This window comes from Cervus canadensis, chromosome 2 (genome assembly GCF_019320065.1).
Source record: "Cervus canadensis isolate Bull #8, Minnesota chromosome 2, ASM1932006v1, whole genome shotgun sequence".
Classification (NCBI taxonomy): domain Eukaryota; kingdom Metazoa; phylum Chordata; class Mammalia; order Artiodactyla; family Cervidae; genus Cervus; species Cervus canadensis.
In genome coordinates, this window is record NC_057387.1 from 17,145,529 (window position 1) to 17,172,959 (window position 27,431).

The 27,431-nt window shown below is 47.4% G+C and overlaps 3 protein-coding genes across 5 annotated transcripts; 2 read left to right on the forward strand and 1 right to left on the reverse strand.

The window, feature by feature from the left end:
* Positions 1-52: 52 nt before the first annotated feature.
* Positions 53-12,888, forward strand: POLR3C (RNA polymerase III subunit C). The gene is made up of 15 exons (XM_043456766.1): positions 53-343; positions 1,334-1,500; positions 2,102-2,357; positions 2,466-2,651; positions 3,722-3,810; positions 5,783-5,887; positions 6,018-6,110; positions 7,543-7,623; positions 7,881-7,932; positions 8,425-8,485; positions 8,930-9,080; positions 9,849-9,950; positions 10,058-10,107; positions 10,532-10,681; positions 12,176-12,888. The coding sequence occupies exons 2-15, from the start codon at positions 1,354-1,356 to the stop codon at positions 12,255-12,257; spliced, it is 1,605 nt and encodes a 534-aa protein (XP_043312701.1). The 5' UTR covers positions 53-343; positions 1,334-1,353; the 3' UTR covers positions 12,258-12,888.
* A 1,499-nt stretch (positions 12,889-14,387) lies between these two features.
* Positions 14,388-19,762, forward strand: NUDT17 (nudix hydrolase 17). 2 transcript variants are annotated; one of them, XM_043456780.1, is made up of 8 exons: positions 14,388-14,593; positions 14,755-14,941; positions 15,170-15,195; positions 15,347-15,439; positions 15,693-15,791; positions 16,005-16,141; positions 16,533-16,685; positions 19,210-19,762. In XM_043456780.1, exons 1-8 carry the CDS (start codon positions 14,402-14,404, stop codon positions 19,211-19,213), a joined length of 891 nt encoding a protein of 296 aa, XP_043312715.1. In that variant the 5' UTR covers positions 14,388-14,401; the 3' UTR covers positions 19,214-19,762. The 2 variants fall into 2 exon arrangements, with proteins under 2 accessions (XP_043312715.1, XP_043312714.1); XM_043456779.1 differs by having other exon boundaries at positions 16,538-16,685.
* Positions 16,954-27,226, reverse strand: PIAS3 (protein inhibitor of activated STAT 3). Of its 2 annotated transcripts, none has more exons than XM_043456762.1 (14): positions 27,046-27,226; positions 24,001-24,418; positions 23,757-23,841; positions 23,469-23,519; positions 23,136-23,226; positions 22,284-22,418; positions 21,976-22,081; positions 21,189-21,262; positions 20,886-21,046; positions 19,446-19,579; positions 19,197-19,365; positions 18,927-19,060; positions 18,662-18,699; positions 16,954-18,120 (listed from the first exon to the last, which is right to left on the reverse strand). In XM_043456762.1, the coding sequence occupies exons 2-14, from the start codon at positions 24,413-24,415 to the stop codon at positions 17,854-17,856; spliced, it is 1,860 nt and encodes a 619-aa protein (XP_043312697.1). In that variant the 5' UTR covers positions 24,416-24,418; positions 27,046-27,226; the 3' UTR covers positions 16,954-17,853. The 2 variants fall into 2 exon arrangements, with proteins under 2 accessions (XP_043312697.1, XP_043312696.1); XM_043456761.1 differs by lacking the exon at positions 27,046-27,226 and adding an exon at positions 26,329-26,477.
* Positions 27,227-27,431: the final 205 nt, after the last annotated feature.

Here is a 27,431-nt window from a genome sequence, read left to right on the forward strand (position 1 = left end):
CAGCCCACAGAGGCGGTGGCGCGGCTGCTGACCCCGCGGCCCGCCTCCCAGAACCAAAGAGGCGCAGGAAGGAGAGTCCGCCCGCCGCCGCCCGCCTGCCGGCTTCTCAAACAGCCCCTCGCCGGTCCTCCAAACTCCCAGCGAGAAGAAAGAAAGAGCGTCCCCGGAAACCACCGAAACGCTGGGGTAGAGCGGCACACGTTTTTCCTCTTCGCCGGTCCTCCTCGGTTGCCGTGCTCCTGCGCGAAAGGACCTTGGGCTCCCCCTCTGCCCCGGCGGTCAGCGGGAACCTCACAGAGCAGTCGTGGGGAGCTCAGCGGCGCTACATTGCATTGACCCAGAGGTTAGTGGAAAATGCGGTCTGAACGAGGCAGCCCTGTCCCTGGACCCGGGGATCCAATCCGGAACCGGAACCAGCGGGAAGGGAGTGAAGAGCCAGGACCCAGGCTCTCTAGAAATCCTTTTCGAGGATGGCAGAGGGTCTGGGGATGTGTCCCGAAAGACCTGTGGATGGGAATAATGAAGCTGAAAGGCAAAGTCTGGGTTGGCTTCTGAGGAATTGGGAGAAATAAATGAACAAATCAGTATTTAATAGCACTTGTGATTGTGTAGTCAACCATGTCTGTTTCTTTTTGTGTCTACTTAGTGAAGAAATCGAAATTTCAGAATTAAATACTGCCCTGGTAACAACATACTTCATCTCCTATCTGAAACACCCTGTTGGAAAAGCTATCATTTACCTCCTAACTTACTTTGCAAAGTTGTCATTGCCTGTTCACTTCCAATAGGAGTGAAACAATGAAGTATAGAATCTAAGGTCTGTGATAGGTCGCAAAACCATCTACACCCAATCTTTCAAGAAAATTAGAACCATACATGATCCCATAAAGATAAATCTCATATACATAGGTTTCCAGTCTTCTTTTTCGATGCATGTGTGTGGGGGTTTTTTCACAGTAATTAAACTTTCCTCTACATTTTGCTTTGTAACCTGCATCTTTCACTTAATGAATAATTTTCTACACTAATACATACTGTATTATGAATGTTGGCATAGAATTCCATTGTATGCATATACCATAATTTATTGAAATAATCACTTATTAGGTTCCCAGAATATCAGTATTCTAAAGTGACATGTTTTTATCATTCCCTTGGAACAGAATATCCAAAACAAAAGCATTATTAGGTCAAAGATATGCAGGATTTTGAGGCTTTTGGTATATCTGCTGTCAAATTGCCATCTAGGAAGAACATGAATTTACATTCAGCAATTCTGCTCCCAACGTAAAAGAAAAACTTCCCATCATACTGTCTTTTATTTTTTTCCTAGCTCTGAGACTCCTCAGCATAATGACTCAAGCAGAAATTAAACTGTGTTCTTTGTTGCTGCAAGAGCATTTTGGAGAGATTGTAGAAAAAATTGGAGTCCACCTAATCAGAACTGGCAGCCAGCCCCTAAGAGTTATTGCCCATGACACAGGAACTTCGCTGGATCAGGTATGTTTGGATCACGTCAATTTGCTTTCATTTCATTAATTTCTTTTACCTACCCTTGAATGTTGTTACTGCCTGCCCCACAAGGACAGAGGAGCCTGCTGTGCTGCAGTCCATAGGGTTGCAAAGAGTCAGACATGAGTAAGAGACTGGATAACCCCACGAAATGGAAAAGAACAAAGTCTGCCCTAGGATCAGAATGGTGTTATTTGATAGGAGAGAGAGAATGAGACATAGGGCCCAAGGTTCTGCTTCTCAAAGAGTTCTGGCTCCTTGTATCTTCTTAAGCAAATCTTTCCCCCTCTATCCCATACTTCATTTATTCATAATGAGTCTGTTAATCTCAGTACTACATCTTAGGAATGAGAATAATAGAGGGGAAGTAAACTGTACTTTGAAAGATAAAGATTGGAGGAAATATGAACATCATAGTAAGGAATCTTCCTGATTTTTTCCACTCACGATTCTTACTAACTATTCCAGTGGAGAGAGGGAGCAATTTGCAGCTGTCTCTTGATATTTAGGAAACTGTTGGACAAAACTTGCCAGCAATAATGAACTGCATCTTCAGATTTTTCTTCTCTTTCTTTTATATCCTCTCTAGGTAAAAAAAGCTCTTTGTGTCCTCATCCAGCACAACTTGGTGATATATCAAGTGCACAAACGTGGCGTGGTGGAGTATGAAGCCCAGTGCCACCGGGTGTTGCGAATGCTTAGGTATCCCCGGTACATCTATACCGCCAAAACACTGTACAGTGACACGGGAGAGCTGATTGTTGAGGAGCTGTTGTTGAATGGCAAAATGACAATGTCAGCTGTTGTGAAGAAAGTAGCGGATAGGCTCACAGAGACTATGGAGGGTCAGTACTGTGTCCACGGCTGTTAACAAAAGCATAGATTGACTGGCTGCAGGAGTGAACCCTTAGCTCTCTGAGGCCGTCTCATGCCTGTTTCCTCCTGTCATACAGATGGCAAGACCATGGACTATGCTGAGGTGTCAAACACATTTGTGCGACTAGTGGACACACACTTTGTGCAGCGTTGCCCCTTGGTGCCTGCCACTGAGAATTCAGATACTGGGCCGCCACCACCTGCCCCCACTCTTGTCATCAGTGAAAAGGACATGTACCTGGTTCCTAAACTGAGCTTGATAGGTAAGGAATTTTGACCCCGAGATCTGTGACTTGCCCTAATTGTAGATTCTTTCATGAAAGTTTCATAGTGATTGTTAAATGAATGACTTAATCAATGAAGCAGTTACCAAGGATTTGCTCTATGCCAGATACTGTGGTATAAAGTGATGAAAAAAAACATTATGGTCCCTGCCCTTATGGAGCTTGAGTCTAGTGTAGGAAGCTTACATTAATCAGATAGTCTCATGGATATGTAACTAACAAACTGTGATTAGTACTGTGAAGAAAAAGTATGAAAAGTGTGTTAGCAGTGTTAGGAAAATATATAACAGGGGACCAGATTTACCTGGGAGTTGAGGACACATGCTTCTTTGAGAAAATGGCATTTGAACCAAGATTTGAAGCAGAAGTAGGAGCCAGTCAGTGAGGTAAGGTGTAAAGAGGTACAGAGGATAAGCATTCTTGGCAAAAGGAATTGTATGTAGTGAGGGAAAAAAACAGTATATTTGAGGAATTAAAAGAAGATCAGTGTAGTTAAAGCATAGAGAGCAAAGGAAAGAGAGCCATACAATAAGGTTAGAGAGATAGGCAGGGAATAGATCACGCAAGACCTCATGGAGCATTTGTTCTTTATCCTAGATGCGAAGGAAAACTACTAAAGGATTTTAGAGGAAGTAACCTGGTCTAATTTGCATTTTAAAAATATGTTTCTGTCTGCAGAAAGGATGGGGCAAAGGTAAATGTAGACAAACCAATGGATAATCAGGCATAGAAGGGGTGAGGAAAACAGAAATCAAGAATGACATCTGGCTGGCATACATGGAAGGATGAGCATACCGTTCACTGTGAAAGGAAGCCTTGGAACAGAAGCAGTTTGAGGGAGAGAGACTATGAGTTTCTTTTTGAACATGTTGAGTTTCAGATGATTTCATCATTAACTTGAATTTCTGGTAGTTCCTCCGTCTCCTCAACATCTCTTAGCTAGAGGCCACTACAGATGTCTTTGGGATAGCGACACCTGCTGTCACCTTCCGCCGTTTCCTGTCATCATAGGAGATGTAGCCTATCAGTGCAACTGTTCTGTTTGGCAGGGAAAGGTAAAAGGAGGAGATCGTCTGACGAAGATGCTACTGGGGAGCCCAAGGCCAAGAGACCAAAACAGACCACAGATAACAAAGAGGTAATGATGCTTCTGGACTTGGAGTCTTCACCCTGAGGCCAGCCAGGAAGAACACTGAGATAACAAGCCCCGAAAGAGCTTCAAGGTTCTTGAGTTGAGAAGTAGTAGGATTATGAACTTCATCAAATGTTGGCCAGGGACAGACTAACAAAGAGGGCACCCCATTACTGTCTCTCTACTGTCCATTACTGTCTCCCTTCTGAGGCTTAACCTCATTGGACAGAGGTAGTAGCTTATGCAAAAATAAAGGGCCTAGAAAAAGTTTAAATTGATCACTGTGGCTGGACTATAGAGACCACAGGGATAAATGGACACAAATGAGTCTAGAAAGATATAAGTAGGCCTGAGCTCTTACATTCAAATGCCTTCTCGGCATCCCTATAAAGATGTCTAATAAGCATCCCAAAAGTAGTATGACTAGAACAGAGTAATTGATTTCTCATTCCTAGCTATCTATTCCCTCCTAAGCTTTCCTCATCTTAGGGACATCACCAAGACAAACCACCTAGGATACCATTTGCTTAAACCAAAGTCCTGGGAGCCATCTGACCTCACAGTAAAACCTGTCAACCCAATTTCTAAAATTAATTCAAATCTGACTATTTCTTACCAGTCACCTTAATCCAAACCACTATCACTGTAGTCAAGACCTCACCAACGCTCTCCTAAGCGGTCTCCCTGCCTACATTCATACCTACATAAGAGCCAAAATGACTTCCTAAATTGTTCTTTAAAAAGAAAACAAAAAACCATTACTGATATTTGACTCCTTTAAAACTTCCCATTACTCTTAGAAGCAATCTAGATCTTTACCATGGATTATCCTTTACATGAACTAAGTCTTTGCATGATCTGCTGGAGACAAGGCTTTCCAATCTCAGCTCTTCCTTCCATCCCTCAAATATGTCATACATGCTCTTTCTAGTCTTTTGGCTTTCATCCCTAGGATTTCTTCCTCAGATCTTCATGTAGTTGCCTCTTTTTCTTCATTCCGATCTCAGTTCAAATGCTGTTTTTTAAGAGCTCGTGCAGCTTTGCCCACTCTCTATTCCATTCTCTACCACATTTTCCTATTTCATCTTCACAGCATTTAAAGGTAGATGAAATTATGTATTATTTGTGCTCCCAATAGACTAACTCTTTGAGGACAATATCTTGTCCCTGGTACCTGGAATACTAGCATAATATCAATAAGTATTTTTTGATTGACTAAAGAGGTTTACACTTCACCCTGAAGATAAGGGGGAGTCATAGACAGGTGAATGAAGTAGCTAGATTTAAGTTTTAGAAATGTTACTATAGTACAGTGGTTCATAACTTGTACAATTTCATGGATGCATTTCAGAGAGTCCACCTGTACTTGTTCATACGTACATTTTTCTATAGAGTACTCATAGCTTTTTTCAGATTCTTCAGGGGAACTGTACCTCAGCTGAAAAAGCACAGCTCTATGAGAAACGGGGAGGACAGTGCAAAAAGAAAAAGATTAAAAACAGAAAACCAAGTTATCCTCTTTTATAGTGTTCATTAAAAAAAAAGAAAATTAGTTAGGAGGCTACTTATAGTCATTCAGGTGAGTCAAGATTAGAGCCTAAAATAAGGTAATGACAGGATAAAGAAAAGTAGACCTCTGATTGGGCTTCCCTTGTGGCTTGGCTGGTAAAGAATCCGCCTGCAATGTGGGAGACCTGGGTTTGATCCCTGGGTTGGGAACATCCCCTGGAGAAGGGAAAGGCTACCCACTCCAGTATTCTGGCCTGGAGAATTCCATGGACTGTATGTCCATGGGATCACAAAGAGTCGGACACAACTGAGCAACTTTCACTTCACTAAATTCACACAACTGAATGCTTTTTTCCTCCAACCAATTTAGTCACTATTGTATAGGAAAAGGAACAGTGAAATCCAAACCCCTCCCCTGAAAACTTCACTGTATCTAAATGTTTCTTTCTGATACTTTTCTCCTCCTCAGCCCATTCCAGATGATGGGATTTATTGGCAGGCCAACCTTGACAGATTCCACCAGCACTTCCGTGACCAAGCCATTGTCAGCGCAGTTGCCAACAGGATGGACCAGGTGATATCTAAATGGGTGGGACAGTGGCTGTCAGGAACATGACACTGTTTACTGGATGTGGCCATTGGCATATAGCCAGAGCCCACGCAGCAGAGTGAATTCTGAATTCCAGTTCACTGTTCAAACCTAGACCAGTAGTGAGATCGTGAGGACCATGCTCCGGATGAGTGAGGTCACCACTCCCTCTGGTGCCCCCTTCACCCAGCCATTGTCTTCCAATGAGGTGAGCTTCATGCTTCTTATACTAGTTTTCTGACATATTCTTGGATGTTATAATTATTATACGTAGAGCCTGGGATTAGGTTAAGGTCCAGACCTTGAAAGAAGGGGTTTTTGCCGTTTGAGGTGGGACAGTGATTATCCCCAGGTGGTACGTACTGAAACATTTGGCCTCTTAGGAATTCAGCCTTTAAAAACCTAAACCACTATTTTAGTCAAAGTACAAGTAATTCTTTTTTTTTTTCATTTTTAATATATTTTATTGAAGTATAGTTGATTTACAATGTTAATTTCTGCTCTACAGCAAAGTGATATTATATTATTTGGCTGCTTGTATTTTTTTTTCAGTATATTATATATTTTTTAATGTTTTAATATTTTGTTTATTAAGTTTTGTTGATTGAAAAAATATTTAATATATCAAATACTTTATATTCTGTTACTGTTTATAATCATACCAATATTTACCCATGTTAAATATAGTTGTATTTTTACAGTGTTTAGATTTTTTTTAAGTTATCATATAACAAAAATTTAAATACAAATGTTTTTCCGATGACAAAAATAATTATATGGACCTGTATTTAGAGATCTATAGTTCTTTTTTAATATTTATTTATTTATTTAGCTGCACTGGGTCTTAGTTGCTACACGTGGGATCTTTGATCTTTGTTGCAGCATGCATTATCTTTCACTGTAGCATGCAGACTCTTAGTTGCAGCATGTGGGGTCTAGTTCCCTGACCAGGGATTGAACGTGGGCACCCTACTTTGGGAGCACAGAGTCTCAGCCACTGGACCCCCAGGGAAGTCCCTAGAAATGTATAGTTTTTCAAAGTTGTAGTTCCCCAAACTTTCAGAAATGGCAGGCAAGTGCTGTATCTTGTAGATGGTAGTTACATGGGTGTATACGATTATCAGCACTCATCAGACTGAATCCTGACAATCTGCGCTTCTTGTGTGTAACATACTCTAGTTTAAATACATATGTAGTTTTGCATAATCCCAACCCCAGAGATCTTTGTCAGTAGTTTGGTACATATCTTTATTCAGACATCTTACATATAGTCTCATTCAAATGTGGGTATATGTATATTTTTTAATAAAAATTTTAAAAGGGATTATACTCTGCATACTATTCTAAACTTGCTTCTCTCATATGACAGTATACATAAACTTCCTTTTCATGATCTATCTCATTCTTTATAATGGCCATATCACATTCCACTTAATGTGGCCACACTGTACTATATTTTAATGAATTTCTTATTATTGGACATGTGAATTCTTTCTAGTTTTTTACTCTTATCAACAATGCTGCTGTGCTTTGGGACATTTTTATACTTGTGATATCTAAAATTAAAACATCTTTATTTCAGCAATGTCACCAGTTCTAAGTTCCCAAACCCATTTTCACTGTCTCTTTTTGCTCCATAGATCTTCAGATCCCTACCTGTTGGCTATAACATCTCTAAGCAAGTTCTTGATCAATATCTCACTCTGCTGGCAGATGATCCAGTAAGTCTTTTTTTTTTTCTTTTTTTTTTCTTTTCTTTCTTTTTTCTATTGTGTTTAGGATTAATTTCTGCCGCTGATAACTGGTAGCAGTCTTCTGCGGCTTCATTCTCTACCTAGCCAGCTCAGACAATTTCTCTACCATTGCCTGATGGGAGAGCCTCCTGCTACCGACTCTAGCGGATTTGCTCTTCTGGAAACAGAATCACTAGACTTTCCATTCAGATAACACATGTTCTCTCTCCCTCTTTTTTTAATAGCTAGAGTTTGTTGGAAAGTCTGGCGACAGTGGTGGAGGAATGTATGTCATCAGTATCCTTATGGGTGGTTATTTCCTTAATAGTCAGGCAGCCTGAACTATGAAACAGAAGGGTGACTTTAGGAAAGATTTGATATTTAGTATACTAAGTGGGGAAGGGAATGGCAACCCACTCCAGTATTCTTGCCTGGAGAATTCCACGGTCAGAAGAGCCTGGCAGGCTACAGTCCATGGGGTCGCAGAGTTGGACACGACTGAGCAACTAACATACACATACAGTATACTAAGTAAGTTAGAAAATTGAACTAAAACACTGATGATAAAGAAGTAAAACAGACTGTTAACTAACTAAATTTTAGTTAAGCAAAACCCTGACTTAAGCACCTTTAGTTAATTCAGGTTTTGAAATACTTACATAACATAAATGAGACTAATGTGAAAAACAAAAGAGTATTTAAATTTTAAATTAACGACTCTGGAATGAAACTAAGAGCACAATATTCAGGCCAAAACATTATGGAGTGACCTTTACCCTCTACATAAAGACCTGCATAAGGCTCTAGGATCTCTAGCCACGGCCACTCTGGAGTCCGTCGTACAAGAGAGGTAAGACGGTTACCCTGAAAGGGTTGGGGGTCAGGTACTTCCTTTCACACCCCATTTGAACAAGTGATTTGATCATTAGGTAAGCAACCAGTATAGGCACACCTTGGCACATCTTGCCCCATTTTCTATTGGACTGCTATGGATCCCATCTATTACTGCTCTTTACCCTAAATACCCTGCTGCTTAATTCCCAGGGATGCCAATTCATCATCCTTCCTAACACCTTTCCTTACAAATGGGGGAACTGAGGCATTCGAGTCAGCAGTTGGTGACGCTCTTATGATAAGCAGTATTGTCATTGATCTGTGGAGTTAGGAAGGATTCTCTGATTGCTATTCCTCTCAGGTCCTTGCTCCACACATAAGACACTAAACAACCCCCTGTGACTAAGAACTAAAGCTAATTTATGTTGGCATGCCATTTGCTTTCTTTATTCCTTTCCAGATTTGGATCTCGCTGTGCCAGGATATTCCGTCTAGTTTTACAAAAGAAACACCTGGAGCAGAAGCAAGTAGAAGATTTTGCAATGATTCCAGCAAAGGAGGCAAAGGATATGCTTTATAAGATGCTCTCAGAAAATTTCATATCACTGCAGGTAACAGTAATTGCCAACCAGCAGAGGTGACGGATGAGAGAAATTCCTGAAGCAAATATTCTGAACCTCAAACAAACTCTGTATCCATCTTTGAGACAGAATAAAAAAAAAAAAGATTGACAAAGACATAGCAAGCACTTGCAAAATAACTGTGGAGCTTTATCTGGAATTGTAAAAAAGAGGCACAGCCAAGAAATCACCCCAGAATCACCCTACCTTTTTTTCTTTAGCTCCTTGTTCCTGTGATTTATCCTTTCCTCAAGCCTTAAGTTTATTACCGGTCAGTCTATCAATAGCACCTGTTGGGTCCTCACTGCATGCAGAGCTATGTACTCTACCCTAAAAGGAAGTAAGATAGAATGGATTTTGGAATCAGAATCACAGCTCTGCCTATCACCCAGTTACACTAAGCAAATTACCTACCGCCCTTCTTCCCACCTACAAAATGGTGATAGGTGGAGGTAACAGAAATAATATAGTTTGTTGTAAAAATCAAATACAGTCTACTTGGCACATAAGAGTTGCTCAGTAAATGTTAAGTCCCTTCTCTTTCTTCCCCACTCAGGATGTTGACAATCAAAGGGAAAAACAGGACATCCCAGTGCTCCATATGGCCGATTATGCTATAAACACAGATGCTATATGCCTGGGGGAGAGGGAATATAGGTGAAAGAGAGGGCTTAGTAACTCCAGATGGCACAGGTATTTACTTTGCCAGTTCTGAAGGAAAGTATAATGTCCCTTATTTTTCTTTCTGTGGACAAACAGGAAATTCCCAAAACACCAGACCATGCCCCATCCCGGACCTTCTATTTATACACTGTGAACATCCTGTCAGCTGCCCGGATGCTGCTGCATAGGTGCTACAAGGTAACTCCTCCCCACTCCCTCTACAGAGATGTCTCACCCTCACACCCCCTTTAGTTGTTTTGCCTGAGCTGCTTATATAGAAATGTGCATTTCTTCTCTCCCCTCAGAGTGTAGCCAACTTAATAGAAAGGAGACAATTTGAAACCAAAGAAAACAAGTGAGTAACATTTTTCAACTGAGTAATTACATTTTTCAAGGCCAAAAAGCTTATGGGGAAATTTCCTATAGAAATGGAAACCAATAGAGATAATAACCTGTCTGGTTGCACTGAATTATTGGCTTAGTTTGGCATAATCATGCATTCGTATACACTTTTCTCATATATCCCCAGTGAAATAGTTTTGCAGATTGAATTTATGAGCAACATATAAACTGGCACCAAACTTTAAGTACAAGGGAGAAGCAGCAAGAGTTTCAGGAATAGTCACATTTCTAATTAAACTCGTAGAAAACATGCTTAGAGAGTGACACTGTCCACTTTGACCAGGAACATAGTAAAGGGGGAGTTACGCCCCAGGTCTATGGGATAAAAGAATTTCCAAGGCTAGGGGACATGCTTCAGAGTTGTGTTGTTCTGACAGGCGTCTACTAGAAAAGTCTCAGAGGGTAGAAGCCATCATTGCATCTATGCAGGCTACAGGTGCAGAGGAGGCACAACTACAAGAAATAGAGGAGATGATCACAGCCCCCGAACGCCAGCAGCTAGAGACCCTGAAACGTAACGTCAACAAGTAAGCCTCACAAACTTCAAAGCTGTGTTTCAAAGTACCCTCCAAACAAATCCACTTTGATGTCCTGCCGCCCCTCCTACTTAACATGAGCAAACTCAAACTCACTATCTTCTTCCTCACCTCAATTAACAGAATTTAATCCACCTATTTTCCTAAGCTCAAATTTCTGAAGATATTCTCAGCTTCTCGTCCCTCACCTCTCTCTCTCTCCTCTCATCTCTTTTCTCTCTCCTCTCTCTCTCTCTCTGTCTCATGTTCACCACAACTGTTGATGTTACTTCAGCTGTGTGTCCCAAATCTGGCCTTTATCTTGCTCTCCATGCATGCCCTTCTCACCTTTTTCCCAGACCTCTGCAGTCACCTCCCCCTTCAAACCATTTCTTATAATGCTTTCAAAGTTAGTTTCTTTAAAGGGATTGATAACATCACTCTTCTACTTTAAATGCTTTATTGACTTCTTGTTTACAACAAAAAGACCAGCCTCCTTGGCGTAACATACAAGTCCTTTCATGGTTTCATACTAGCCTGTCCCTTCATCCTCATTTCCTTTCGCTCCTCACCATAGACCTTCATAGGGATTGCTTTGAATCTGTAGATTACTCTGGGGAAGATTGCCATCTTAATGATACTAAATCTTCCAATCCATGAATATGAAAGGTCTTTTTCCATTTACTTAGTTCTTCCTTAATCTCTTGCAATGATGTTTTCATTATTCAAGTCTTATAGTTTTTTTGGTTAAATTTATTCCTGTTTATTCTTTTTTGATGCTGTTTTAGTGTTTTCTTAAATTTCATTCTTGAATTGTTCATTGCCAGTGTGTGGAAATAGAACTGATTTTTGTGTTTTGATTTTACATCCTGCAATTTTGCCAATTCATTTACTAGATGTGGTAAGTTTTTTGTGGATCCTTTGAGATTTTTCTGTCCATAGGATTATGTCATCTGTGAATTAGAAATAGCTTTACTTCTTCCTTTTCAATCCAGATGCCTTTTGTCTGTTTTTCTTGCCTAATTTCCAGACTAGAACTTCCAGTGAACTGTTGAATGGAAGTAAAAAGCATCCTTGTCTTGTTCCTAATCATAGGGGGAAAGTTTTCAGTCATTCTCCACTAAGTATGATGCTCAGTATGGGTTTTTCATAGATGATTTTTATCAGTATATCAGTAGAAGCAGTACTCCCTTCTATTCCTAATCACTTTCAGCCTCAGCCACTCTCAGCTTGTATTTTAAAAGACACTGGGTCCTTTTACACCTGTGCCCTTAACATGTGCTTTTTCCTCCTTGCAAATTAGACTATAACTTCTCCTGGGACAGAGGCGTTGTTTTTTGAACCCTCAGCAATTTCCACAGTGCCTAGCACATACAAGATGCTTGGTCAATGGGAGAATGAGCTATTAGTTCTCCTGCTTTCTGCCCAGTAACCAGTCCAGCCTCTAATCTTAAATGTGCTGATAAATGTTCAGTCTGGACAAATGCTCTCATTTTTTTCATTCAGGTTGGATGCCTGTGAGATCCAGGTGGATGAAACCATCTTCCTGCTGGAGTCATACATCGAGAGCACCATGAAGAGACAGTGACCCAGAAGAAAAGTTTTCCTCCAAAGATCTGAGGGGATTGGAAGGAAGAATAAAGGAGTAGGAGAGGATCCAGATTCTGTACTGACATTCCCTCTCCCTACCACCCAGAGTACACCAGAAAGAGTGTGACCTGTCTTTTTTTCAAGTTTGCTAATCCTGTTTTAGAACCATCATTATATTCTACCCTCATCAAATCTTGGCAGGAGAAAGAACCTTAAATCAACTAGATTAATCATCTGTTAGATGCATCAGTTCCCACCGAGAACACAGCTAAAGCTGTGTTTGAACATCTCTGACAATGAGAAAAACTTCTTCCTAAGCTTTTTATTCCATTTTCAAAAAGCTGCACCTGCTCTTTACTTTGTTAAACTGTAATATTAAACACACACACAGTGTAGAGAATGTGAAAGACTACCATGGAGAGGGGGATAAAAGCTATTTTTAGGGCTAGCAGGTGGATTGGCCCAAGCAGCCATACTAGAATCTATGGATAAATGTCACATTTGCCAGCTCTGGGCTTCTAACACATCTGAAATTATGTGTATGAAACACTTAGCACAGTGCTTGGCATATGATAAGCACTCAATAAATCACTGCCTTTCTCTTCACCATTATTCCTAAAAACTGGCAATTGTAACTTCCCTCTCTCAGTACTGTGGATAGATGACTATTCTAGTTGGTATAATTTGTCCCAGCAGCTTCATTTCATTTAAAGCAGTTAGGTGTTGTTTCATAGTCACTGCAGTTTGCTCCTACCAGTGTTAGTCCTGATTCATTAAACATTGAAATGCCAATTAACTGTAGATAGAATATACAAAGATAACTCTTAATAAAATACCATCTCTGCTTTCAAGACACTTAGCATCATTTTTCAGCACAAGTTACGTCCCCAGTACTAGGATGCAATGATGAATAGCCTCGAGCACAAACATAATGAAAGGAGACAAATAAGTTCAAGGATGTGTTGGGGGACTGTAGTATAGAAGTAAAGGGGGAAAGGGCTAGGCAAGAAAGGAAGCAAAGAGAAGTGACACAATCTGTATTTTGAAAGATAGGGATTTACCAGGTGAAAGGGGGAAAGACCCCAGAGGGAAGTAGAGCGTTTTTTAGGGGAACCATAAATAGGATATGACTAGAAAACGGCCTAAGTCCTGCCAGAATTGGCAGGCAGGAGCAAGGACTGGTGGGTCCTTGCTGTGCTGCGGTAAGTAGCTTAGCTTATCCTGAGAGCACTGAGAAGCAAGATGAGCCGACTTGTATTTTGGAAAGATCACTCTGAACTGTAGAGAATGAATTGGTGGGGGCAGGACTATTTCAGTTCAGTCACTCAGTCATGTCCGACTCTGTGACCCCATGGACTGCTGCACGCCAGGCCTCCCTGTCCATCACCAACTCCCAGGGTTTACCCAAACTCATGTCCACTGAGTCGGTGATGCCATCCAACCATCTCATCCCCTGTCGTCCCCTCCTCCTGCCTTCAGTTTTTCCCAGCATCGGGGTCTTTTCAAATGAATCAGTTCTTTGCATCAGGTGGCCAAAGTATTGGAGTGTCAGCTTCAGCATCAGTCCTTCCAAAGAACATTCAGGGCTGATTTCCTTTAGGATGGACTACTTACAGACTTGTAATAATATCTCGGGCAGAATATGAGGAAGACTTGAACTAGGGCACTGGAGGCTGGAGATTAAGACACGGATTTGAGAACATTTAAGGAGGTAGAATCTGGTGGACTTGGCTGCCATTTGAGTGAAAAGAAAGAGAAGGTGTCAAGAATGTTTCCTGGGTGTCTGGCTAAGAGATGTAATTAATCCGAGGTGTTACCTGCTAGCACAGGTGTGCAGAGTGCCCTGGAGAGATACTTACATAGTTCCACCCTTGACTGGTGGGAAATGACACGTGAGTCCAGAAATCACTCAGTCTGGGGATCATTTTCCTAAACAGAAGATGGGAGGACAAGAGGAGCTGAGGATTTAGAGGCGTTCCACTTTGTCATTTATTTATTACACTCCTGGATCATCCCCAAGGCTCTTCCCTAAATTTCCCCCTGGGCCGTTCCGGAAGCCCGGCTTCCTTCCTAGCCGGCGGAAGGCTCTGAGGGGAAGCGCTACTGGGCCACCAGAGGGCGCCCAGCGCGCCGGAGCCCGTGATGGCGGCGGCACGGGTGCTGCTACTCCTCTCCGGGCGCCCGGAGTCGGTGAGCTTCGCGCAGAGTGTGTGCGGCCTCCTGGGCGCCGGGTCGGGGCTCGGGCCGTGGCCCACGCACTGCGGCCTGAAGCGCGGACAACTGGTCCTCTCGGACAAGCCTTTCCCAGGCGCGTCGGCCAGGCTTCCGCTCCAGGTGGGGCGGAGGGGACGCGATGGGGCGGGTGAAGGGCCGAAGGAAGGGACCGGGAGCCGGCGGGAGCTGGAGGCGAGAGGCCTGGGCCGGTCACCTGCCTCGGGCTCCTCCAGTTCCTTGTCTCTTCTGCGATGTTAACCCCAGTGGCTCCCTCCCGCCAGCGACCCCCTTTCTGCCCTTTTGCGGCCCTGGACCAACAGCCCAGGGCTCCGGGGGTCGAGCTGCCCCCGAATGGTCGAGGTGTGGATCTGGGTGTGGCGGTCATTCTGCAGTCCAGCGATCAGACTGTCTTGTTGACGCGAAGGACAAGCACCCTCAAAGTTTCGCCCAACCTCTGGGTACCGCCAGGTGAGTGACTGGGGAAGGCCCAATGTCCAGGAAAGAAGTCTGCCTCTACCCCACAGTGCTCTTCCCAGTCTCAGAATGACAGAAGTAGGCCCAGAAGTGTGGCAGGTCCCTGAATCACAAGGGGCTACAACTGCACCTGTGCCCACTGGAGGAGGGGGCAAGCGTAGTGAGTGGGGGTCCCTGCACAGGAACACTACCTTTCACCTACTGGTCCCACTGTTGTTGCAGGTGGGCATGTGGAACCTGATGAAGAGGTAACCAATCAACCCAGCCAACCTGCACCCTCTGCTGAAGGAGAGACCCTGTCTGGGACCAGGCTGGAGTGTGGGCTGGGGGAAGGGCAAACACAGGACTTGTAGGAGCCAGGCATTGGCCTCTCTGACCTCCTATCCTCTCACCCTCCAGCTGCTGGATGGGGGGCTTCGAGAGCTTTGGGAGGAAAGTGGACTCCAGCTGCCCCAGGGCCAGTTCTCCTGGGTCCCTCTGGGGTTATGGGAGGTGAGACAGGGGCCTGGGAGTGGTTCCTTCCTATCTAACCAAGAGCACATAATAACTACTAACCCACCAAAGCCCACAGAACAGCCCGACTTGCCTTGACCACAGGGGAACTGATGGAGTGTGGGTGGTTTGGAGTCCCCAATCCCGTGACTCTTACCCATGTCCCTCCTATACCATTTCTACTCTCCACTTCCTCAGCTGCATTTTCAGTCTCAAAAAGGGACAAAGTTCTCTTTTTTATTTTTCTTCTTAGTCTGCCTACCCCCCTAAGCTGAGCTGGGGTCTCCCCAAATACCATCACATCGTTCTCTACCTACTTGTCATCTCCCAGGAGTCACAGCAGCAGCTCCAGGTAGGGCTGGCAAAAAGGAAACGGGGCTGAGGAGGCCCAGACTGGTTCCAACGATGACTAAGGTGGGGGGAAAGTCAGAGATAACCACGAAATACAATAGCCTCTCCCCTGTCCCTGCTCCAAGTCTCTCCATTCCACCTGTGGGTAGGCTGTGATCAAGAACAGGTCTTTCGAGAGAGGCCATGACTAAAGGATCAACATGTCTGGCCCCAGGCCCGGATTCAGCCAAATGCAGGAGAGGTGAGTGCCTTCATGTGGCTGGGACCAGACATAGCAGCTGCAGTGGCTGCCACAGAGGATGGGACAGAGACCCCCAAACATCTTCCCCAGGACCTACCATCTTCTGTCCCGTAAGTAGGAACTTCTCCCTATCCCTCCAACACATAGACATTGAGAAGTTCACCTTCTGTCTCCTCCTCAGGGGAAGATACGTGTTGTGGGGGGAGATTTAGGGAGGGAGTTGGTCAGCTGATAATGAAGAAAGCACATAGATCAAAGACACTGCCTATGATACTCCCAGAGGTTCCTGTCTAACTGGCTAGCATTGAAGACCTCCCTGGGTTTCAGTCCCACACTCTCATTGGGGGCAAGTCATTTTACCCTCCTTTCTGTAAAATGAGGTTAACCCCCCCAACCCACCCCTCTCCTGTGGTGGTTGGAGGATCACAGGACCTAATGGATATGGAAGCGGGCCTGGCTAAGCCACAAGGCCCAGCCCAGACAGGAGCCGTCATTCTGCAGTGCAGTGGAACTAGCAGAGAATGGAGGAGCCCAACCTCTGGCCTTGCCCACATCCACCCTGCTGCGGACAACGCCAGCCACGGCAGACCGCAGAGAGAGGGTCAGCTCTGGGACCAAGTTTGCCCTCACGCTCTGGCTGCAACATCTGGGCAGGTAAGGATGAGGAAGGACATAAGGACTCCACGGTGTTGGGCTGAAGGGGCTAGTGTGCTTATGGGCTTGGGGAAAAGAAGGGAAGAAAGAGCAACTGCCCTGGGAAGTCCTCAGTGTAACACCCCTACCATGAGGAAGTGGAGCTCACTTGGACCCAGGGCCAGCAAGGGAAGAACAGAGCGTGGACCTCCCTCCCCACCTCCCCACACGAGGGATCTGGAAAGCCGAGTGCTTAATCCCCTCCCCAGCCCACCTCCGTGACACTCAGAACATTCACAACCTTTATTATGAGTAAGAACTTTGCTACAACTGTGAAAATAAAAAGTAAAATTACAACATAGATCCTAGGCCCCAGAGGAGCCTGAAAAGGGAGACAGGAGAGAGCACAAGGATGCTCCCCCCTCCCAGGAAAGGTGCAGAATGAGCCAGACCTAACCCCAGGGCCACCAGCCTTGAGAAGCTCAGGCCCCAGGCTGGTCAGCGTAAGCAACGTTGTGAACTTAAATATATAAATAGAGACCCAGGCAGTCAGCCAGGCCCTTCTCCCAAACGCCTGGGGATCCGGGCTAAGGCCTTATCTCCTCCTCAGTAATACTGGGCAGTAGGAGGCAAGGAAAGTCATCTTTGGAATATTTTGGTTTTTCTTGTTTACGCACAAAATATCTGCAACCCAAAATAGAATTCTCCCTCGACGTGTCTGCCTATCTCAATTACTCTACCTGTCTGTTTGGCCAAAGAAAACGGAATGGACGTGAAGAGACAATGGAGTGGGGAAGGAACAGAGCCGGCTGTGGGGGCTGGGAAGAGAGGGCATCTGAAGGACACGAGAAAAGCCCCCTCCCCACAAGGCTCAAGACAGTCAAGGCTGAGGACTCAGCCGTTTCCCCAACTCACGTCCCATCCCATCTGCCTCCCACTGCCTAGGTTAACGGACCCAAAGGAATGTGCTGGATGTCAAAGAACGTTTCCAAAAACGTTTCCAAATGTCCTTAAAAAGAGGTTAAATATTAACCCTTTGGGTGCTAGCCTCATCAGGCAGAGATAAGGCCAAAAAACCAGTGTCCATGAAGGTATTTCTGGCCTTTGACCAAAGCCCCCTCCCCACCCCAAGGGGTCAGAGCGGCCAGGAGTCTAGACTCCACAGCATACTTGTTCAGTGTTGGGAGACTCAGTCCAGGGAAATGATGTCTGACCGACAGCCAGTCAAAGAGGGACCTGAGGGCAGGGGTCCTCCATGCCCCTCCCTTAAGGTCCCCCCAGGGGCCACAATGCTACTGACACGGCCAGGAGGGGGTGCCGGCGTGGCGCTGCGGTGAGAGCTCCCCAACGTGGGGGTGAGCGGGCCCAGGAAGTGGGAAGGGGTCCCTCGGTACTGGAAGAAGTGGCCCAGGGCATCCTGTTCATCTAGTGAGGTGATGACGGAGGGACCATAGTGCTGGGAGGAAGCAAGAGTGTGGTGTAAGATTTTATCCGGACCTTCCTTACCCGCTTCCCAGTCACTTATCTCACAAATATCATATGGGATAAATCAACCCCTCAGAATCCCGAAGAGTTCTCTGAGAAGCAGGAGAGCGCTCCTCTGACTCCTTCCCCCACATCCCCACACCCCATCCCTCTTCCCTGCCCTGAGACAGCCCCACCAGCTTGGCCCTGTGGGCGTCTGAAATGTGTGGAATGTCCGGCTAGGGCAGTCACGGTGCTCAAGTGCACATGGGTTGGGGGCAGGGTAGGGGGTGAGCAGACAAGAGCAGAACTACCCAAAAACTAGAGACAAACAGTAAGTAACGCGACAGAGGAAGACATGGGTGAGAATCTGAGGACGTCCCAGGCGGGGCCTCCGAGGGAAATAAACTGCCCGTACCACCCCACCCTTCCTTCATGAAGAAGCCGATTTAGGTCTCCCAGGAAAATGAGGAGCCCCGTCAGTGCCTAGAGAGGAAGCTTCAGAGATCTGAGGTGGAGAAGGGACTGCTTACCTGACTCTCAGTCTGAAGGAAAGAAAATAAATCTAAACCTGGTAGGAAAAGAAAAATTAAAATCAGCCTCCTATCTAAACATCACACAGACACAGACACACACACACACACACACACACTCACTCTCTCTCTCTCTCTCTCAAAGTTCCCTGGATTGTAGCCCTTTGCAAAAGAGCCAAAAACCTTTGAAAAGGAGCAAGGATTCTGAACAGGTTTGGGGGAGGACGTGGTAGTGCAGGGCCCCATGCTGTGACCCAGGTCATACCTTGGATATCAGCCCCGAGAGGGAAGGCAGGCGGGTACTCATGTAGGGGGAGACTGGACAGGAAATCCCCGCCCAGCGTGCCCACAGCAGGGCTCCGCAGCACCGAAGAGGGCTGGTGACCAGATGTTAGGACTCTGTGAGGGAAGAGGTGGAATCACAGGTGCCCTCACCCAGTTCAGCATCCCAAGTCCCCTCTCTGCCCCAGGGTTTGCGCATTCCTGATTTCTCCCTCTGTGCCCTGTGCTGTAGATTCAGTCTGTTTCTTCATACCCTTTGCTTCCAGGTAGAGCCGGGATGGCAGCTGAGGTGACAGGACAGTGCTTCTTCGTCGGGGGCAGGTCCTCCTCGTCTGAGGAGCTTTCTACTGTCAGGTCAATAACTTCAACCTTCTTCTTACTCTCCGATGGATTGCCCTCTTGGACTGGGCTATACTGGAGGCCTGTGGGTGGTAAGAAGACTGTGTCTCAGAGAAGAAGCCACACAAGACTTAGCTCAACTGGGAGACAGGGGGTCACTCACCATCCAGCCCATACCCTGGCGGGGGGCAAACCTCAGATGCCTCCTTCTTGGGTTTCATTGGGCACCAGGATCCATCTTCCATGAACTGGATCTCATCACAATCCGAGCAGGAATTAAGAATCTCCATGAATAAACTGGGGGAGAGGAAAGATGGGAATTCATGTGGTTGGGAGGTGGCTGGAACAGTGGCCATGGAGTTCTAGGACTCACCTTCCTGAACCTGTTTCCTCATCTGTAAATTAGGGCTGTTATCCACTCTCCTGACCTCTCTGGGTTGTTGGAATCAAAGTAAGGTATATAAAGAAAGTGAAAGTGAAGTCGCTCAGCTGTGTCTGCCTCTTTGCAACCCCATGGACTATAGAGTCCATGGAATTCTCCAGGCCAGAATACTGGAGTGGGTAGCCTTTCCCTTCTCCAGGAGATGTTCCCAACCCAGGGATCAAACCCAGGTCTCCCACATTGCAGGTGGATTCTTTACCAGCTGAGCCACAAGGGAAGCCCAAGAATACTGGAGTGGGTGGCCTATCCCTTCTCCAGGGGATCTTCTCGACCCAGGAATCAAACCAGGGTCTCCTGCATTGCAGGTGGATTCTTTACCAACTGAGCTATGAGGGAAGCCCAAGGTGTACAAGAGAGCTGTGAAAACTTTAAATGCTAAGTTTTAAAAGAAATACATTCTAAGAAATCTGTTTCGTGTGCTACTAGGGACAAGACAGAAGGCGCAGAGGTACAGAACACTACGAAAGTGTTAGCCACTCAGTCGTGTCCCACTCTTTGTGACCCCATGTGACTGTAGCCTGCCAGGTTCCTCTGTCCATGGGATTTCCCAGGCAAGAATACTGGAGTGGGTAGCCATTCCCTTCTCCAGGGGATCTTCCTGACCCAGGGATTGAACCCAGGTGTCCTGCATTGCAGGCAGATTCTTTACCATTCAGAGCCACCAGGTAAGCCCTCTGTACAGAACTCTATAAACCACCTCAAAAAAGGCACTGGTAACAAGAACCGTAACAGAGGATCTGAAAGAGAGTTAAAACTTGCTAGATCAGCACATCCAGGCCCTCAAAAGAACCTGACTGCTATGTACAGTAAGACGTCAGGGGATTGTTCTATGTAACAGTTCATATACTTGGCTCTGCCACTTATTTACAGTATAACTTTGAGCAAGATACTCCATCTTTCTAAGCTTCAGCTTCCCTCACCTATAATGACAGGGTTATTGGCATCTCACAGGATTCAATGAGATGAGGCATGCAAAGTTCTCAGCACAATGTGTAGTGAGTCCTCAATGTTGGGAAGATACATAATATTTATATAAAATAGACCAGTAAGCGGGTTCAAGGGAGGGGAAGTAATTTAAAGATACGGATTTATATATGGGGCGGGGGGGCACTCCTAGCAGATATTCTCAGTAAAAGGAAGCAGAATGTAGAATGGTCCTACCCGTCAATGATAAGAGATTCATAGGGAGCTTTCTTGTCACACACAGGACATGTCCACGTTGGCTTCTTCTCATTCATCTGTAGATAAAGGGCAGCATCGAAGCTCTGCAGGTGGGCGCAGGTGAGGGCACGACAAGGGACAGTCAAGCGCATCTTCCCCAGCTGAGAGAGACAAGTTCTCTGGTCAGAGTCCCCATGTCCCAGAAAGCTTTCTGCTAACTGCCCTACAAACCCTCATCTGCATCCAGAAGTTGATCCCACCTCTCCTCCCCCTTCTCCTCCTTCTCCTGTCCCTGGTACCCACCGGGCACATGAGTGACACCCGGAGACTCGTAGTAGCCACCTCACTGTCCGGGTCAGCAGTCAACTTCTCCTTGACTGAAACAAGAGTGGGGCCAGAGCCGCAGGGTCAGCAAGGCTGGAGAGGCCTGGGAGATGCTGAAGCCAGAAGCAGATGGCCCTGGCTGAGAGGTAGCTGGGGAGAGCGCCTTTGGGGGCCCATGGGATATCATATGGGGGTGGCCTGGGACCTGCATTATGAAGGCTGTGGGGGAAGGGCATCTCCCAGTCCCTACAGATGCTTAATCTTTAGCATCTTTGGCAGAGACAACCTAGACACTCGGCAGAGACAAGCTAGAGGGAACTGAAGTATCGCCAAGAGGGTTAGAGTAGATGATACTTAAGACTTTCTAGGGACTTCCCTGGTGATCAGTGGTTAATACTTCATGTTACTGCAAGGGGCACGGGTTCAATCCCTGGTCAGGGAACTAAACCTGCATGCCATAAATAATTAAAATTTTAAGTTTAAAAAAGACTCTTTCTGGTATGGAGAACCCATATTCCAACAGTTAGGGTCTGTGAGGTACAAAGCAGATGTATAACTGGGAATGCAAGAGTGTCACTCAATGCCTGGAATGGCCCCACTTTTCAACCACAAAGACTGGTTAAGAGGGGGTACCACAAGGGTGAGAGTTCATGTAAAAGGTAACAAAGTAAGTTGTCACAAGAAGGGTGTAAGTTTAACTATAAAGACCAGGGGGCCATGAAAAACTGGATCTGGGTTGAAGGAAGAGGGACAAGATGTTACTCACTCAGTGCCCGGGAGTGGTCTGGGTTCCGGATGCCCTTTGCTCTGAGTTTTTGTAGCAGGGTCCCTGCCGTCAGCTGCCTCACCAGGTACACAGACAAGGAGTAATTCTACTTGGAGGTGGGGGAAACAATTAGCCTCTGCATTGTACACGACTACCACCACCTCCACTTTGTCACATGAGGGCCACAGACAGCAAGTTAAGGGAGAGAGACCCACAAAGAGATGGATGTTTCCCCAGCCCAAGACACTTAATGGTTCCCTCTCATTCCCTGCGGGCTTCTCCAGGCTCCCTGCCTCAACCATGCTCACCCGTCCAAACTCAGACGACCAGTTGACCACGATGGTGTTGGGAACAGTGGCCGAGAGACGAGCCAGGGGTGTGATGTTGATGGGGCGGCTGGGTCTCTTGGGTTCAGCCCCGTTCTTAGTAGGGGGAAGGTAACCCTGGAGGAGATGGGGGACAGACTGGTCAACACATCTTGTCTTAGGTTACTCCCTTTCCAGAGAAAAGGTCAGCTCACTCTCTGACCAAGGAGATGGGGGCCCATTCAGTGACGCAAGAAACTGGGGCACTATCTAGGGTTGGGAGTGAGGTTCATTCCTGGGGGAAAAGGAGAGCTTATTCACTGACCAAAGATAAAGGAAACTGCTCACTGCCTTCTTAAAAAGGAAGAGTAGGGATACCTGATTTCTTCTAACCCTCAACTCTAGGATCATCACTTCTGAGAATCTTCTGAGTCTTTGGGTTGAACTAATATCCCTCCTGATGCTGGGAAAGATTGAAGGCAAAAGGAGAAAAGGGTAGCAGAGGATGAGATGATTGAATACCAACACTGATTCAATGGACATGAACTTGGGTGAATTCTGGGAGACGGTGAAGGACACAGAGGACTTGCATGCTATAGTCCATGGGGTCGCAAAGAGTTGGACACAACTTAGTGACTGAACAAGAACAACAATGTCCCTCCTCTGAGTTCTAAGAGAACCTTTGTTCAGCCCTATCCTAGTTGTCACTAGACTATATTGATTCAGGCAGTAAACTGAGCACCTACTATGTGTCAGGCACTGTGCTAGGCATGTCTCTTTCATAACAGATGTGTAGCTAACATTGAAGAACTGAAACAAGGACAGGGTGACTGTGAGAAGAAGAAGAGCATTTACCGGCAGGGGGCACAGTTTCCCATTGACCTTGACAAAGAGGTTGGGGGGGAAGTAATCTTCCTGGGGGCAGCTGGTCTCACAGAGACAGAACCTGGTAACAGATAAGAGAAGATGAAAGTGTGGGAGGCAGTTTCTGGAACAAAATCTGACAGAGAGAGGTAGGCAATCTCAGAAAATCAGTCAAGGATATCTGTAGCCTTTAGCTTCCAAACAAGAACTCCAGGGCTAGGGCAGATGTGAACGGAGCAGGGATATCTCCTAATAGGAACACTCACAGCCTCACTTTGTTCCCACCCTCAGTGGGAGTCCTGCTGGGAGACAGCATCAACTCACCTTAACTGCACCTGTATGGTATAATCACATTTGGCTCCTGGCAGAACCTCTCTGAAACAGGGAGGGAGGAGAGATGTCAGTATGTGGCCCCTGGCGGGTAGCACAGGGGTGAACAGATAAACAGAGAGTTACATGTCCAGGGGATAGAGATGAGACATACAAGAGAATGAGGGAAAAAACAGGTGCAGGAAGATGGTGAGGAGGGCAAAAAAGAAAAGAAGAAAGTCAGAGAGCAGAGTCTCAGGGTAACCACCCAAGGATGTGCCAGGAGGACTCAAAGAGACATACCTGGAAGTGAGAATCTGCTGCACTTGCTGGGGGGTGAGGGCAAAGGTGAAGTGCGCTTCCTCGAACCGCTGGCTAGAAGTGGATGCTGAGGACACAAAGGGGCAGTTACTCCCAAGCCCATGCCCAGGTGGCCACAGAAGTGGCCCCTATCCCAGCGTGCTGATCCCACAGGACGAAAGCCTTAGAAAGGCTTAAGGAAGAGGCAGGGAGGCCAGGAAGACCCAGGGACCACAAAGAGCCATACCGAGGGTGGTGGGCCGGATGAGCTCCCCGTAGATTTCATAGAAGGGCAATGGTTTCATGGTAACGTCAGGATGCACAGGCTGGGGCAGAGGAGGGTGCATGTCCACTTCACGCTTGGGGCCCAGCAGGGTACCAGGGGCCAAGAGGGCCGGGGGGATGGGAGCCAGAGGACCGGGAGAGCCTACAGGAGGGGTTCCAGGGGGCAAGGAGAGCAGGGAAAGATCAGAGGGCCCCAGGGTCTTGCGGGGAAAGCGTCGGCGGTAAAGCTCTTTGATCTTCATCTGGACGCTGGGGGCACAGCTGGACTTGAGGAGGTGTAGGGCCTTGGCCAGGAGCTCGTGTTTCCGTCCACTCTTGTTCCGGCCAGCAAAGCCGAGGAGCACCTGGAGCTCAGACACCCGGAAACTCATCACCATGTGCTGTGGAGATCAGAGAAGCTTGAGGATCCTACCTTGCACAGGCCTGTCCTGCCAAAGACACAGGCTGAGCTATTCGGTGGGCAACGCACTTTCCCTCCAGCACGGATCTGAAAAATGCTCTGCAGCCAGTGGATTACTGCCACACTGCCTACCGAGCCAAAAGGACATCTAAGTCCCATTCTAGCAACCCTCAGGTCACCTCTCCACTAACCCCAGGCTTGAGCAATCCTGTCTCCCCATCCTGTGAGTTGACCAGGTGGGGGCAGGGTGCATGCCACCCTACACCACACCTCTGAGCCCACTACAGCCTCCTCCCACCTCCCTGCCTTGAGCCTGGACCCTCCTCTAAGCCGCTTATCTCCTCTCCTGCTCTTTCTTAGACTCTCAGACCCATCCTAGCCTCCTGGGAAGAGGACAGGAGATAGGGAGGAGAGGGAGAAGAGGATTCAGGCCAGACAGCCCCGCAGGGAAGAAAGGGGCCAGGTGGCTGGAGGATTGTGCCTCAAAGTCAACTCCTCTCCACACCTCAATCTACATCAGCTATTTTCCCCAAGCTTTTGTGGCCAGGTCAGGGTTCAATGCTCATAACTTCCCAAACCTTTTCTTGGTGTTATTTACATAACCACTCACCCCTCAGTCCTATTTTTTCTGGGAGAGAAACAGGACCAAATCTTGGGGTGAGGGGTTAACAGTGAATTGTGGAGTCCAGGTATTCTTCCTGTTTACCTGTTTATTTCATCTGCCAGGAACTAATAACCTGCTTCTCCTACCCAGAGAAAGTAAGTGATCCTTCCCTTCCTCCCCAGGGGTGGGAGAAACAAGGAGAAAGCTCTAAAGAGAGCCCCTGGAAGAATGGGGAGAAGGTAAGCAGCCCCTGAGCCAGACTGCAGAACTGCACGCTCTCCTAGGAAGCTGGAACCAGTGACTAGACCTCCTCAGGCCTTCCCATGACTCTGGTTCCATTTCAAAAGGCAGAATAAAGCCAGGAGGCAAGGGGGTGAACCCCGTGGTTTTTAAAGATTCTGCGAGATGGTTATCCTCAAGATTCTGGTAGTGGTAAGCTCTCCGCTTACAGGACTCACTTCTGTGAATCTCCAGGAGACCCTGCCACGGGCTGATCTAACTAGTCATCTGCAATTCTTATGGAGGCATTATGGCTTTGGGCCCCTTTTGAGGAATAGGATTAAAAACTTGCTCCTCTACCTTTATCCCCATCCTTATCTCCTTGGTCCTGTCTTTATTTCTCCATTAGCTTTGTCAAGAAATTCTCCTTTTCAATCTCATAGTCTCACACTTCTCTCTCTCTGCCCAGAGATACCGACTCACTAAGAGAGGACCTTCCTCTCAGCCTTCAGGATGCTTCTGCCCCACCCCTTCGATCTATCCGTACAGCCCCGCCCCCTAGATCTCAGCCACCTACTGGTACTTCCCAAGGCTCGGATCCCAACAGCAGCCCCAAAGTCCCTATCCTCTCAGCGCCTTTCCCCCAGGAGCCTCCCGGTAATCGGCCCCCCAGCCCCATTCCCATCATCTGCCCCCTACGGTCACATCTCTAGGCCTCGATCGACTCGCCCGCTTAGCCTCTACAGCAGCTTTTCCTCCCCGCCCGGCCCCTACATCTGCCCCTACTACCAAATCCGACTTCTACCCCGCGTCCCCGCCCCCTGAGCCTCGGCCCCCAGCAGCTGCAATTCCCCTCGGCCCCACCCCTACATCTGCCCCGCGGCCCCGCCCCCGGAGCCCAGCGCAGCCCCTTCCTCGCCCACAGCCACTTCTCACCATCCCCAGCAGCCAGTCCCCACCACGTCTCCGGCCCACACCCGAGCCCTCAGCACCCAGTCTCGGTCGCTTCCCAGACTCGGCGTACAGCCGGGCTCAGTCCAGATGGGGATGGGGGAGGGGGCCGGTACCTTTAATTCGCCCAGCTCCGCCATCTTGAGACATCGCAGGCGCCCGAGCCCGAGCCGGAGCTCAGGCCCAGGGACCGGCGCACAACTCTCCACCCCGGCGCCGGCCGCAAATGCCGCCTGCTCCGCCCCGTCCGGCCCCCTACACCTCCCCTTCCCGGCCCCGCCCGCCGGGTTTCGGACGAACCCCAGCCTCAGCCCCTCCCTCCACAGCCGGACCCAGCCGCTGCACGTCTTTGGCCGCGGTGCCAGACCCATAGACCCTGAGGGAGTGTGCAGTCCGAAGGATCGCGGGGTCCCCGGTGGCATGGGAGAGGAGGTGAACCCGAAGTGCCTGGGGGAGGGGGGCCTTGCCACGCCGGAGTCGGGAAGGGATGAGCTTTGAGAAAGCCAAAGATACTTGGGATATGGAGGGAAAAGTCTCGAGAAGGGCTTAATCTCAGAGAAATGGGGGAGGGGAGAGCGAAGTTGGAGCAAACCCCCTCATCTCCCTATCTATAAATTTAACCAGCCAAATTCAAGAGTTCCACGAACTCGGGAAATGGCTGAGATCTAATCCATTTTAGGGACTCTATGGAGTCGTAAATAGTTTGTTTCAAGACGGCTATTCTCAATTCTTCACCCCCTCCCCCCCCCCCACCGGTTACATTGTATCTCCTGGTCCCGCGGTAGGACTCAAATTCGCCAGCAAAAAAGTTTCGTGCGGAGAGTGGGACTTACCAGCACAGTTGCAGGGAGCGGGGAGGGGGCTCGGGACGCTCAGAGGGTGGGCTGGGGAGATGGGGGGGGAGGGGGCCCGGCGCCGCTCCCAAGGTCTGCACGGCTGGAGGTCGGTCCGGCAGCTGGACGTTGCAGCCGCAGCTCCGCCCGGGCGGGAGCTCAGCCCGGCCCAGCGCTGGGGCTGGGGCCGCCCCCTCCTGGATGAGCCCGCCAGGACAGCGGAGAAGTGGGGAGGGGGCGGAGTCTGAGACGGGAGAGGGCGGGACTCTGAGTCTGCGGAGGAGAGATTAACTCCTCCAGGGAGTGGATGGGAGAGACGTTCTTGGATCTCATCATTCTCACTACTGTTCTGCAAGCAAACCCTTGTATGCGTTTTGAGTGGAAGT